The sequence below is a fragment of the Lampetra planeri genome, chromosome 8, assembly GCF_965212315.1.
Source record: "Lampetra planeri chromosome 8, kcLamPlan1.2.h2, whole genome shotgun sequence".
Lineage (NCBI taxonomy): Eukaryota > Metazoa > Chordata > Hyperoartia > Petromyzontiformes > Petromyzontidae > Lampetra > Lampetra planeri.
The window spans coordinates 1,890,225-1,905,673 of NC_136114.1; the positions used below are offsets into that span (position 1 = coordinate 1,890,225).

At 47.8% G+C, this 15,449-nt stretch overlaps 1 protein-coding gene across 1 annotated transcript in view; it reads left to right on the plus strand.

The window, feature by feature from the left end:
• Positions 1 to 15,449, plus strand: part of SLC15A5 (solute carrier family 15 member 5) — a 37,227-nt gene that overhangs the window by 16,330 nt on the left and 5,448 nt on the right. The window contains exons 7-9 of the mRNA XM_078597245.1: positions 7,347 to 7,478; positions 10,563 to 10,639; positions 11,640 to 11,811. Of these exons, the coding sequence (XP_078453371.1) occupies positions 7,347 to 7,478; positions 10,563 to 10,639; positions 11,640 to 11,811 (381 nt within the window). The remainder of the gene's footprint in view (positions 1 to 7,346; positions 7,479 to 10,562; positions 10,640 to 11,639; positions 11,812 to 15,449) is intronic.

Sequence of the window (15,449 nt, forward strand, 5' to 3'; positions counted from 1 at the left end):
CCGTCCGCATCCATCCTCGGGTAGGCAGCCTGTGCCAGTACTATAAGTGAGCTGCAGAAGGCAAGGGGCATCTCGGCCTCCCCCCCGCCATTGTGCAGCAAACTTATGCTGCACATTAGATGGTGGGTCCAAAATACCCGCCATCTGCCCTAGTGCCTGTTGGAGCGTCTCACGATCTTTTGGTGGGATGGCTGTGAAAGCACCCACAGCGCCGTCGTCGAGGGTAGTCGGCAACGCTCTTAATGCCTCGGCGTCCGTCCACCCTGCTAAATTGCAGGTAGCCGTGAACCGGCGGTAGAATGCCGCCCAATCCCCCCCTGCAATGGTGAACTCTTTGAAGCAGGGAAGGGTCTTTATCAACACTGGCCCCTGCGTGTTGTTTTGGAGAGAGGTTCGTTGGATGAACCACACCGTCCCGCGTGGTCGTCTCCAGCGCGTCCGCTGAAATGGCGGCGGTGCACATGGGCTGCGACCCCGCTGTCTCCCCTACGTCTCCCAAAATGGCAGCTACGAGCGTGGGCTAGGCGATCATGGATTCCCGCTCGAGGGAAATGGCGGCATCCTGGTCGTCTCCCCGCAGCACTGGCCCGCCGCCCCCTTCCAGCGGCTCCTCTAGCCCCATCTCGGCTGCCAGCGCGGTAGCGGCCGTCAATAAGTCAGTGAGGTGGGCACCCCGTGATCGGCAGATCTTTCGGGCAATGATGGTGCCGCGAGGTCGGGCTCCTCACACTGTTCTGCCAACTGGGCTCCTGCGTACATCATCTCCGGGATTACAACACCCGGGTCTGTTTGGGAAATCAACCCCTCGTCTTCTTCGTCATCCGAAGATGTCTTGGTAAGCTGTCTTCTTCTCGTGAACATTTCTCTATATTAGGTTACCACCTAGAGATAAGTTTCGCACTTTCTGACACCAGATGTAGTGGGTTCTAATCAGGCACACACCAAGATTTGGAGGCCACACGTTTATTCACTAACACAACCAACACTGCTCAAAGTTCCAAGGTTAACTAAATACATTCTGGGTAATGATGTACATTACGGGTGAGCTACGTAAGGTGGTGGCCACTATTCCTAACCACCTAACCACTTGAATGGAATCACTATATGGTTGACCCAGAGCAGCCGACACGCCGTCGGGTCGTCACGTGTGGAGACTGAAGTGCAAGGATCGAAGAAGGCGCTTCATTCCCGTGTTGAACAGCCACGCTCCCTCTCGGGACTCGGCTTATATCTCCTGTGACAATACCGGTCTCCGTCCCTGGTCACGCCCCCTTCCTGATCCTTTATGGAGGCTCTGGGTCCACATCACGTGGCCCCCTCACCTCCTCCTGGGGGTCCCCGTGCCCCTTCGTCCAGTCACGTGCTCTCACGGGTTCACCCAGACTGTCATGTCCTGACCCGTCCTCCATGACATTCGGAATCTGCCCTCTAGTGAGCCCCTAGGTATAGTACACCTACTGGAGCCATAGAACGGCTCATTTATGTTGTTACACATATGTAAAGTCATATCAAATCACAAATTATACAATTTAATGAGGAAGAATTCAAAATAATTGAGGAAAGTAAGTACAAGATATATTTATGCAGAAAAAAATATGAAATGAAACAATAAAATAAGTTATGTAATAGGTGCCTATAGTTCATAGGAACATCAATATTGACAGAGGGTTTATTTTCTCGCATTGCCATTGGAGGCGACGTGGCTCGAGGTGGTGGAGAGGGGAGCGGCGGAGGCACACACGGTGGGCGAATCACAACAATCAATGATTCCGCGCAGTCACGCTGTGTTACTACGCAGCTCAAAGTAGTCCTTCCGCCACACCAGAGCCACGCAGCACAAAAACACAACTTGGAAGCGAACGGCCGAGCAACTAGCAAGCGATATTAATAATAATGAATTTTTTTTGTCCACGACGTGAAACTGATGGACGACTTAAACTTGTAATAAATGCCCCCTATTTTCCAACGACGTTAAACCGATCATTGCTGGTATCTGGAAAACGACTCAGACAAGCGTGTAGTCATGCGGACGTCAATAACTCGTATGTCGGTTGCTGTTCATCACAAGTCAGTCTGTTACGCTTGCCTTGTCACGAATAAATATAATCACAATAACGTATTTATACTGAAGGAATCCGATGATGTGTAGATATCTTTTTCACAGATGTCCAGTATAATACAGGCAGCAGGGACGTGGAGTGGCTCCGCTGTGTAACTTGGGCAGTGATATGTGTCAGAATTCAAAGCCGATGAATAATCACAACTCAATCAGCCATCCACCACACTCCAGACCACAACAACACACTCAGCCACCCACCCACCCACTCACCACACTGTAGGTCACCATGCTTCTCTTTCTGTCTCTTTCCGAGCACTGCTCCACTTTTGAATTCCGTCCCATCGTCTTTTCCCCCCAAACTCGTGTAATAAGTGTGACCATTTCAGCAAACGTGTTGACTTGCTATCCATTACAATTCTGGCGGCCGGACAACATTTTGGGCCTGTGCTCGTCAACTGTGTAAAAAAGAACGCTCTATACAATAAAACATCTGCTTATTACCTATTATTAGAACTGAGTCAGAGCTCACTAGTCAACTGAGCTCCGACCGGGCACGTCCATGCCCGGCAGGTGGATTTTTTGTATCTCTTAATTGGGAGAAATAATGATATTGTTTAAACGTGTCCCGCACCACAACGTGTTTGCTCAACCTCGTACAAAGAGAAAACAATGCAAAGGAGCGAGGAAGCACAGCCATGTAGGAAGGCAGCCATGCGGTGAGCCGGCGCCAGAGATTGCCTAAGCTCTCTGGTCCTCTATGTATTAAGGTGATATTGGTAATGAATGAGGGTTTGTTTACATGTGGGAAGAAACCGGAGTAATTGCACAAAACCCACATGGGCAAAATGGAAACACGATATCCCATAGAGACAGAACAGGTGGAGTCGAACAATTGCTGTACCGCCTTCTCCTTGCGAGACATACTAAAAAGCAGTGGTTCTTATCCTGGGGTGCACTCACCCCCTGGGGGTGGGAGATGGATGCCCTTGTGGGGGCTGGCGTTCACCCCACCGCCCTCGCCGGGCAGGGGGGGCGCGATGTCCGACCCTTCCACTCCCTCCTCCATTCCCTCCTCCACCACGTCGATCGGCCCCCGCTGGGCCCCCGCCGACCAGGTGATCGCCCCCCCCCCCCCCCTGCATTAGCGCCCCCTCTGAGGGACACAGCTAAATCGCTGGCTCACCGCCGGATGGGGTTATTCCACACACGCACACACACCAACGCTAATGCTACAGCAGCGGCAAGCACACGCGCGCCCCTGCCAGCGATCAGATTCTAATATGTGCCCGTACTAAGACTGATGCTAAAAGCCTGCGCGAATACGCGCGTGCGCCTGCGGGCAGTTATATCCTAATCCACTCCCGCACAAAGAGTAGCGCTACAACGGCTGCGCGAATACGCGCGCGCGCCTGTGGCCGGTTATATCCTAATCCGTGTCCGCACAAAGACTAGCACTACAGTGGCTGTGTGAATACCCGCACGCCGGTGGGGGGTTATACGCTACTCTACACCTGTACTAAGATCCACTCTAAAGCAGCTGTGCAAACGCGCGTGCCGGCGGACAGTCGCTCCACGCACACTTAAATCACAAACACTGCGCCGATGTTCTGTGCTAACGTTTTTATTCGTGGCGCAAAACTCTGCACTGCCCAGAGGGAATATTCTGCAAGCAGAGCCTATCCTATTACTACCCAAATCTCCAGATACTCACACGCCCTATTACGTACCTCATGGCCGCACTTGCAACGTCGCACGGACACTGTGAGAGTCGGAGGGACAGAGATGAGAGAGGACTTTACCTATCGCTGTCTCATAGCTGCACTTGCTGGCGTCACACGAATGCTGCGAGTGGCTCGAGGAGGCAGGACAGCAGGGAGTCGGTCTGGGAGGCCAAACAGTCAGAGATGAGAGAACTGACCTGAACCGTTTCTGGCTCCCCTTTTTATTCCACTTTATAAAAAAAAAAAAACATCCGGGCTTACGTTATCCTGCGTAGCCAATTGTGCGCCTACCTGTGATTTTCAAACGTTTTTTTACCCTTACATGGAGCGTTACAATACGTTATGTCATAAGTGACTCATTGCGGCTGGCCTGGTGAACCTTTGTGCGCCCATACAATTTTAAGCCAATTTATGGGCGCCGCAATGTGATTTTTCCTGGGAGGGTCGGCCAATCTCCTGGCACCGGGAAACCGCGGGACTTCCCACCTAGGGGCCCTTCGGATGAAAACCCGTTGTGCCAGGCGATCCCCCACCGGGACACTACGTGTGTGTGTGCTGCGTGTGTGCTTGTGCTCGGGGGGGGGGGGGGTTAGGGGGGAATCGCGGCGATTGCGGAGTTGCTCCACGGTTGTGGCACCACACCGTTCCTGGGGGTGCGAGACATGGGCAGATTTTTTAAACTGAAAAAACAATTACTTTGCTTCATCAAACCTACGTAATTTTTAACATTCAAAAAAATTACGATTGAGAACCAAAGCGGTGTGGGCTGCAGTAAAGGTTAAGAACCAGTGCTATAGACATTTCCTCGACGCCCACGAGAAGGGCGTTTCACAAAATGTTATGCGATGCATCAACCCACACCTTCACACGGATGAATTACAGACGTGAGTCACTACCACTAGGAATGAATTATATTTTTTCACTGACAATGTTGTTTATATTACCGATGAAGAGCTGCAGCCTGCCCTTTACCTACGTCTCATGCTATACATTGTTTGCATAGGCTTTCAGGACCAATATTATGATTCATAATTTGTTTATTTTGGATCCGAGCGTATATGTATAATGGCATTTTTGTAACTATGTCCCTGAACCTCTGAACAGGGCTAATGAAGTCAAGTTGTCACATGGGCAAATATGTCAACCAAAAGCTCATTTGAGCTTTTTTCTTAAAAGCTGAGTTGGGCTTTTTGCATGCTCTAAGTGTTTTGACCCCAACTATAAAGTGTTCTGATATTTGCATTGTCTTTATACTGTTCGCCTTTTGGCGTTCTCTGGTCTAACATTGGTGAGACAAGGCGACAAAGACGGCTGTCTCTGGTGTATGCCAATCAGTTTCAAAGACAGTGCATATATTATCAGAGCATGATTTATTTGCATGTTTTGCCGCACATATGTGTGGTTAATGCAGACTTACAAAAGGTATCTGTTGTTAGAACATCTTAACACCAGTCTTTTTGCCAGAAAGGATAAAAATCTATTCTTAATATTTATTATTTCGGTATTTCTAATTAACCAAATCAATTGCCATATTTGTCCACAACTTGATTTGATTAGCTCTGTTGGTTGGTGAAAGGCTAAAGTTACAAAATCGACATCACAAGAAACTAAATTAGCACATACCCTTCAAAAATATATTGAGAACACTCGAGGGTGACAGAGCATCATTCTTGCAGTCTGCAAGAACTGGATTTCAACTTTTTAAATCAGTTAAGATTGCTGGCTGCCTGCCAGGTGTTGACCCTTTCCATGGCAAAGCTGTTCTGCAAAACCCAATCGCACAGCTTGTGTTAACATCAATCCGTAAGCCGCTGTACACGTAAGTGCTGTCTACACGGTCTGAAGCATATTTGTGTTATTGGTGGATGGAATCTTAATACATTATGTGAATGTGTACATCTACAGCCATTGTGTCATCCCACTTCTGGATGAGGGCTTCTCCACTCCTGTGCAGGTCGTGGGGTCGGGGTTATTTGACCATACTTCACCATACTGGTCAGTGTACATTGGTGAATGTGGGGAACATGAAAGTGAAACAATGGATGTTTCTGCCCTGCCCTTCACTGTCTACCACATAACCTCACAACTCTATGAAACTTTGGTGGCCAAAGCTACGAGTTGGGGCCCCCTTGACCACCACCATGAAATATGTTTTCAACAACAGTGTAAAATAACAAAAAACGTATGTAATGATGTGATTAGGCAAGAGGAGCCACGATATATAATAGCCTAGGTGGGACCGTGGGAGACAAATACAATGTTGGGGCCTCACCTGACCGATTGCCGTCCACCCCACTGAGCTTAAAATGTCGTCCCGACACCACTGCTGTGCTGCCATGCTGATCAGGCTAATTAGCTCTGACAACTATTCATTTCATGTCCCTTGAACGTGTGTAGTGCTACTCTCTGAGGCGCCATCGGTTGGCACCCGGGAACGTCCTCCCTTGCCTGCCTCCTCTCTTGTGGATAACCCTCGAGCCCCTGGTCATCTCGTTGACCTGCTGAATATATTAATGTGGGTCATTGCAAGTGGCCCAGGTTCACCTCCTGAGTGAAAAAAGAGACAATTTCTTGGGTGGATTTGAATCGATTACAATTTAGGTCACTGCTGTGGAGTTCCTTCTGCCAGCAGTGATGTGATCAAGCAATTTCAGGGCTTCACCTTTTACCTTCGTCGTGTTTTTACGATATTGGACCGTAACAGCAGTACAAGCACAATACAGATCTACAAACCTGTCCGTATCTCCAGTTGTCTGTTCAGACTGAGAGTCGGAAGTTCAACTGCCACGCAATAGATGGCGGTGGTGGCAGAACATGAGAACCAGTCAGTGGCATCTACATCTACAGGAGATGATACAACTTTTAAAGCCATTCCCCGTGTTTAGTGTACAAGCCATAATACTCTTTGGTTCTTTCGGTAAAGTCACGTAGGTATAAAAAAAAAATCACGACGTTTTGATCGCAACACAAGCGGTCATCCTCAGGCGGAAAAAAATAATCCAGTTGTAGAACTGCTGAACTAGTGAGAGAGCATACATGTGTAATACACATGTTTGGAATCGACAGGAGTAAAGTTGGATTTACGAACAGACCTCTGGAACCCAACTCGTTCGTAAGTAGAGGAGTCCCTGTATATATCACATCAACCTGCAGTGTAAGAACCAAATGCACAGGCATTTGTAAACACACCGGGCCCAAATTGCCATGCGATCTCATTGGCCCATTTGGGGCTGGGTCTAAAAAATAAATGGGCCGGTGAGGAAGACTCTTTGGGGCTGTCAAATAAGGTGGGAATTCAATGCCAACCGAGAGCGTAAATAAGCAATTAAGCGTACACAGAGGTAATAAAATATTTGAAGAAAAAAAAATGTAATATATTTTAATTACTCTGATCACATTTGCAATTTCCCCACACAGACCGACCCACCGGCCCTTGGAATGGACCGGCCCACCGGGGCATTTGCTCAGACAGCTGCCCTATGGCCAGTCCGGGCCTGGATATAGGGCTCATGGGCAAATCGGTGCTGTGATGTTATCCCATTGACAGCTATGTATTTGTGCTGCAGCTTACCGGGTGCTGTGTCGACTGGCCCCGCACGGCGGCCAGGCCTTGGCCAAGAACGTCTTGGGTTTGTGCAACGGGGCAGCTGGCATCCTGGGCACAATCCTCGTGCAAGCTGTGCACCACCTGTCGTCCGGTACGCATCACATCCATTGTCAGAACACGTCCCGTAAATGCAAAGCTGGTAATTGCACAATTTTTGAACTTTTGCTGCTCGCTACATATAGGTTAAGGTGGTGATGGTGGTATATAAGTTATTTTTCTAATATATATGCTTTAACAAGTGTCATTTTCTCTTTACAATTGTACGATGTTTCCAAAAGGAACACTCTACCCTGACGATCTCCAACACGGGTACCTGGAAGGGTATTTCTTTCTCCTGGCCTTCTTCATGTGCATCAACATCTATGCCCTATGCATATACACACAGAGGTATGGTGTATGTTTAATACCTCCATATATATGTATAGGAATATTTAAATGTATATTCAAATATGTAATAAATATGCCATGGCGTAGTTCAGAAACATGGTCACTCACGAAGATGTTGAACAAAAACTGAAAGGTAAGTAAAAAAGCAACGCTTGGAATTACATTGAGAGATAAAGACGTGGACGAGAAAATGTACACAGGCGAAAAGTCATCGCCTCTTCATCCTCTATACAGGAGGGGGCGCTCTTTACAACAAGCTCTGCCCTGATATTTTCACATGACGGTGACACCGACATGGTTTTTTTAATTCTCAGAACTGGAGATGTTCCAGGTCAAGTGGAAAACCATCCATAATATCTTTGTGCAGCCATTGGTCCCCATGCCAAGACTCTGAACTCGCTATAATTTGGAATCTGGTTTAATCACGGTCAGCTATTTGGATTTTAACCCAGGAACTCAGTGGTGCAGGCTCAGCACTCTGACCTCTGAATATTCTCAACAGAAACGTTTTATTTTCAATATAACTAAACACAACATTCCAACAACAACAAAATACAGAATGAAAAAAACAGCCCAAAATAACTTAAAGAGCAAAAACTACGAAAATGTAAACATCTAAAAATAATTCCATCAATGAACAATAATTATGAAAAGAAAACAATTCAAAAATCATGACATGGCAGTTGACATTTATTTAATAACTAATGCTATTGGAAAATAAACAAGAGTTGAAAAAAACCATACAGAGATGTTCTATCCTTGCATATGGCGATGTGTTCAGGAGCTAAACGCCAATGTTGATTGAGGAGGTCTGCTCGCCACGTGAGGGCTTCAGGAGAGCATTCGTGCAGTTTTTCTATTCGTCCGTTTTTCCGGCCAGTGTTACCTCAACAAAACATTGACCAGTTTGGTAAAGTAAAGACAAATACTCCCTATAACCTTAAGGGATGGGTCAGGCCTTCATCCAGCAGTGGATTGACACGTCAACAAAAGTAAACTCAAATAAAATGCAGTCTAGTGTACTCAACAAATGTGAAAGTTGCAATGGTCATGCCACCAAATGAACGTATTGGCAATACATCGATGCATGGTATAATTTTTTTTATATTTCACAATAATAATTTTGTTTAATCTTGCGGGGTGGTTCGAAATCAGTTCTCGTGCTGTCCAATCAGTCGGAAGACGAATGTCATGACCAGTTCAACACGAATCTTCACAGTCTGTTGCCGTATAGCAGCACCCAGCCTGCCAACAATTGGCTGGTTCCGTGTTCCAAAGGCAGAAAAAAACTACTCGTGCCCTAGATTTGGTTGGCCGATTCCTCAATTCATTTCCGGAATCATTTCTTGGTGGATGGTGACATCGAAAGATTATGACTCGTGGTGTCTTACGTTTTAATGGGAAGGCAGCTGCTGAACCTAAGGCAACTTCTGATGGAGAGTCTGCAGGTCACTCAAGGAGTAACAGCGACATCGTCAGACTGCTTTATGAGGACCAGTGTGTTGTTATGCTGCACTGGAGTACCACCAATACATCCAATTGCCAACTGCTGTACCGTGCCATAGTGAATACCTAGATGAGCACAGAGTAAAGCATTAGAAGGCAGCCAACTGACTTGGATGCCTTCCCTGCAAATGCAATAAAGATGTTATTATAGACTTTACCGAAAGACCCAAAGAGTATGTTGTTATATATTTCACTTGTAGACGGGATTTCAGGTGACTTTCTTAAAATAGCCTGGGGGACTTTACCAAATTTTATTTCATATGTTGAAAGTGCTCTGTATGATCCTGTTACATTTAAAATGTCTGTGGTATATTTTAGACATTTTCTGGGCGCGGGAAATTGTGTAAGACAGAGCTAATCTATTCAGGCAGTCATGATTTTTTGGACATGTTTTGAAAGACAAACCAGTCTCTATCCAAACATGAAGCTGAAATGTTCTTTTTTTAAAATACAAAAACAGGAATGAAAACAGCAACGTTTGCAGTGCACATTCTGGATGTTATTTTATTATTTCGAAGTCACATACAGGGGCGTTTACGCTGGTGGTACTGTGGTAGATATACAGTAACGTAACAGGATACACTCTTATCAGCTGCTACATGGAGCTGTTCTTTTGTTCCAAAACGTGTGCGTTATGTTTTTGACATGTCTTTGTCCCGGAAGCTCTCTCTAGACCGACACGTTCAGTTGGTAATTCACAAACAACTGAAGGTAGTCAGCATAATAATATATATATATATTTTTATACTGGAGGAATCCAATCAGCTATAAAGCTCTTTTTCACAGATGTCCATCAGGAGCGGGTCAGAACGTTACAAAAACAAACAATATAAAACACGATAGGAGTGTAAAATACAGAAAGGTAAACAAATCACTTAAAAAAGAAAAATAAACTCCAGTATTTTCATTTTTCCATGTAAAGCCCACTGAGTTATTAATTTATTTTTCAGAAGCGATCTGGCCACCAATGATAACTCAGCAGAGTGGCTTATCACGTGGAAATGTATAGCAGAATAATAATATAAATATAAACACCCAGCTCTGTCATTCTATGACTCTGTGATTCTGTGATTAACGCGGCACGGATTGGTTGAAGTACGTCACGTGGCCGCGAGCAAGCAGCCAACCAGAGGTGCGCCCCTCCCAAACATGTACGACCCCGGATTGGTTGAAGTGCATCACGTGACCGCGAGCAAGAGATGGGTGAGTGACAGTGAGGCAGAGCCGTGCCCCGTCCACTGCAGCCCTGAGGGACCCCCGTGCTCTCCACTGCTGGCTTCAGGGAGAGCCCTGCTCTGTCCACTGCTGCCCCGAGGGAGAGCCGCGCGATCTCCCGCGATCTCCACTGCTGCCGTGAGGGTGCCAGACATGTTCTCTCCACTGCTGCCCTGATCCAGAGCCGTTTTCGATCCGCTGCTGCCCTGAGGGAGAGCCGCGCTCTCTCCACTGCTGCTGTGAGGGAGCCAGACGCGCTCTCTCCACTGCTGCCCTGGGACAGAGCCATGCTCGGTCCGCTGCTGCCCTGAGGGAGAGCTGCGCTCTCTCCACTGCTAACCCTGAGGGAGAGCCGTGCTCTGTCCGCTGCTGCCCTGAGGGACAGCCGCGCTCTCTCCACTGCTGCAGTGAGGGAGAGCCGCGCTATCTCCACTGCTGCCATGAGGGAGCCAGACGCGCTCTCTCCACTGCTGCCCTGAGGCAGTGCCATATATGAGGGAGACGGGTGAGTGACAGTGAGGCAGAGCCGTGCTCCGTCCATTGCTGCCCTGAGGGACCCCCGTGCTCTCCACTGCTGGCCTGAGGGAGAGACGCGCTGTCTCCACTGCTGCCATGAGGGACCTAGATGCGCTCTCTCCACTGCTGCCTGAGGGAGAGCCGTGCTATGTCCACTGCTGCCCTGAGTGAGAGCCACGCTCTCTCCGCTGCTGCACTGAGGGAGAGCCGTGCTCTCTCCGCTGCTGCCCTGAGGGACCCCCGTGCTCTCCACTGCTGGCTTTAGGGAGAGACGCGCTGTCTCCACTGCTGCCATGAGGGACCCAGATGCGCTCTCTCCACTGCTGCCCTGAGGGAGAGCCGTGCTATGTCCACTGCTGCCCTGAGAGAGAGCCGCGCTATTTCCACTGCTGATGTGAGGGAGCCAGACGCGCTCTCTCCACTGTTGCCCTGGGACAGAGCCGTGCTCGGTCCGCTGCTGCCCTGAGTGAGAGCCGCGCTCTCTCCACTGCTGGCCTGTGGGGAGAGCCACGCTCTCTCTGCTGCTGCCCTGAGGCAGAGCCGTGCTCCATCCACTGCTGCCCTGAGGGAGCCCCGTGCTCTCCACTGATGGCTGCCTGAGGCTCGCGCTCCCGGGGTGCGCTCCCAGCAGCAGCTGGCAGGCCCGTTTGTGAGGGTGCCGGGGGAGCCGATGGAGCCGACGTGGCCGGGTGGGCCGGCGGAGCCGATGGAGCCAGGTGGGCCGATGGAGTTGGGTGGGCCGCCGCAGGCTGTGGTTGTTCGGGGGCGCCGCAGCCTGTGGTTGTTCGGGGGTGCCGTAGGTACCCCCGCACAACCTAGTAATAATATAAATAATCTGAGCTGAGAGTGGAATCTGATTCTGAGATTAGAATCGGAATCAATTGGGGAGCCCGAAACACTCCACTTTGCCTTGCTCTTTCACGAGTTTGTCTCGTGACAGTATCAGTCTCGCAGTATTGCAGCGGTTTTACCCTTATTGTATATATTTTTACGTAAATATTTTATAGTTTGAACGACAGCACGGGTGGTGTAAAAATCTCATAGTGAGTGTGGGTGCCACTCGCTGGGGTGCTGAGCTGAGATGCATGGCACAGGATGAGGTGGGTGGGGGGCTGATGGTTTGTGGATGGGAGAGCCACACGATGAGCCACTTCGTGAACCTATCATTTGTGACTCGGTCACTTCTGAAAAAGCTCATGGCTCGTGTACGCCTTACCTGGTTCGATAAAAAAGGTGTAGTTTTATTTGTATATATATTTTAAAGTGATTTGCTTACCTTTCCTATACTTTGCACTCCTGTCGTGTTTTTTTGTATTGTTTATTGTTGTAACTTTATGACCCGCCCCTACTGAACATATGTGCAAGAAATTTTTATAGCTCATTGGATTCCTTCAGTGTAAATACATATTTTGATTCTGAAGTAGAACTTTTGGTTCAGCTGTAGGGATTCGTGACAGTGGTGACTTTTTGATCAATGTGACCGAAGCCTTTTTTTCTAAATAACTATTTGCCGAGGCTTCAAGAGGGCCAGTAGATAAAAAAAAATTGGTGTTACCCTTCCTGCCAATTAAACAGGTGTAAAGATGTTCAAACACCAAGTAGAAATCTTTTGCAAGGAATCAAGTTCGCATTAACCACACGTACTTGTGGTGAACATGCAAACAAGCATGCTCTGATAATATATGTATTGTCTTTGAAACTGATTGGGGGCTATCCATTTAGTACGTACGCAAAAATCTGTCAAAACTTGACCCCTCTCCCTGTACGCACGCGTAATTTTTACACCCCCCCCCCCCACACCTGCGTAAGTATGCTTGACGCACACCCCACCCCCCGAATCTTATAGAACGGCCGATATTTAATCCACGCAGAAATGATCAAGGATTATTAACGTGTTTAAGCAAAAAGATAGTCCACCGGCTGCATTATTATCGAGGCTTCACCCCGACCCCCCCCCGTTTCCTATGCGTACGTACATTGTCAGTAGACCCCACATACATAAGCGTACGCATTTGGGTTAACCCCCCCTCCACCCTCCATGCGTACGTACTAAATGAATGGCCCCTTGGCCTACACCAGATATAGCCTTCTTTAGGGCCTGGTCTCACCAGTTTCAGACCAGAGAACAACGCCAAAGTCGAACATGTCCCATTCTGTAGGGCCAGTAGATGTTGTAGTCGGTTTGTCGTCTGTGTGTCAGGTATTCACTGCTGCCAGTGAGTGAGGAAGGACCGCCGGTGGCAGGGCAGAGTTCCCTGGCACAGAAGCTTCTGGAGCACGAGAAATCATTCGCCTTTTACGACAGCACCTTGGAGGGATCGGCATTCACATTCTCACCGGACGACGATTTGCATGGGTTTATCTATGCCTGAGTCAAGGATGGCACGTTTTACTCTGATGATGTACACCTGTGAATGTTTACAGTCTATGAATGTATTTAAATGATGCATGCACGGTCGATATTAAAATGCAACGTTGTACCTTTGAACTGTGGTTCCTATTGTACAGTGATTTAAAGGCTGTTTTCATATCGCAGATGGATCATTTAAGTGCTAATAGCTCATTGTGTGCAATTGGTCCAGAAGGCTGATAGGCTGATGAACTAATATGTTATTGTATTGTAATATGTAGAGACAGTCTTTTTTTAGTTTATGTATTTTATGATCATGTATAAGCATCTGCGATGGCACAACAATGTGTGTTTTTTCTCCTAAACAGGATGGGTCTTGTCTAATAAAACAATACATTTTAAGGCAATGTTTCAGTTTTTGTATACAGTTCTAGGATTCTGGGTCACTGTTCCTTTAAGTGCAGATGGGAGCGATGTGGTCCAACCTCAAACGGAGCGGTCGATTATTGACATTCTGATATTCATTGTGTTTAACCAAATCCACACAAACCATGAAAGATGTTGACACCTAATGGACAGGTCTAAGTCAAAGGCTACTCCTGTGTGCGAATGCTATGAACTCTGAACCATGACCACGTGACTCTTGCACCTCCACAAATATACTGCCCCAAAAAAGGTGCATCTGCCATTTGGACAAAGCAAGAGATTGGCTAAATGATTTACACCTACATCTCTAACAGTTGCTCTTCATAGACTATAAGAATGAAGAAGACTAACATTAAACCACACCTCTGAAAGAAGCTCTGGATGGAAAGCGGTTGAATGAGGCTGTGAAAACAGTGGTACATTCCTGGTTTAAGGACCAGCAAAAAGACTTTTCCTGGTATGCAATCTGCCATATTCATGAAAAATATTCTATCAAGTCAATGCTAATGAATATTCGCTGAAAACTGTGTATATCTTGACGTAACAAAACACCATTGCATTATCAACATTGGTTGCGTAACATTGTAGCCAATGCTTAGCTGCCGTACATCAGTTGCCAATTATCCAATGATAATAATGATATTACTTCTTACAAAACGATAACAAAGCTGAGATATGTAAGATCTGTTTTTATTTTATCCGTAATTCATGTGTACATAAATGATTGCACCTCCGATTAGCACGGTTGGCTACGTACAATGCGAAATAATTTCAACATCGATACATACAGCGTTGGAATGACTAGTGTATATATCACCTGCGTTATTATCTCGTGATATTGTTTTGTTAATAATCGGGACATATTCAAATACAAAGGGATTTTTTTTACCATGTAGGATTTTAAAAAGCCCACACTCCATTATCCTTGTGTAGTGGATTCAACTGAGTCGCAGACATACTTCTTGGAGGCAAGACATTTATTAATACCAACAGATAACACAAAGGGGTTACTGCCCCTTTACTAGATAACCTATGGTGGTGGACCACCAGGCTAACTACGCTAGTGCCCGCCCTCACAGTCGGGCATATTTTCGGAATACACACCACGCCACCGTTGACCCTGGGCATTGACCGAGCAACCCAACCTTCCTACCAGCTCCCTCCGCAGATGAATGTGTTTAATGGAGACATGACAGTGCTGAATTCGAGTTGAGGCTCCGCCATTATTTCATGAGAGACACGGAGGGAGACACGCGGGGAGACAGACACGGAGGGAGACAGAGACACGGAGGGAGACACGGGGACACGACGGGAGACACGGCGGGAGACACGGGGAGACGGGGGGGAGACACGGGGACACGGAGGGAGACACGGGGACACGGGAAGATATAGAGAGGTGGGTGGGGGGAGACACGGCGAGATTAGTGGAGACACGGGACATTGAGAGATACAGGGAGACGCAGACAGAGGCACGGCTGACAGTGAGACTCAGTGTACAGAGGCAATGAGAGAGACACGGGGACAGTGAGAGAGGGGGGGGGGGGGAGAGGTCTACGTCGAGGCCTACGTCGGGGCCTACGCGGGGGCCTACGTTGGGGTCTACGTCGAGGCCTACGTCGGGGCTTACGTCGGGGCCCACGTCGGGGCCCACGTGGGGGCCTA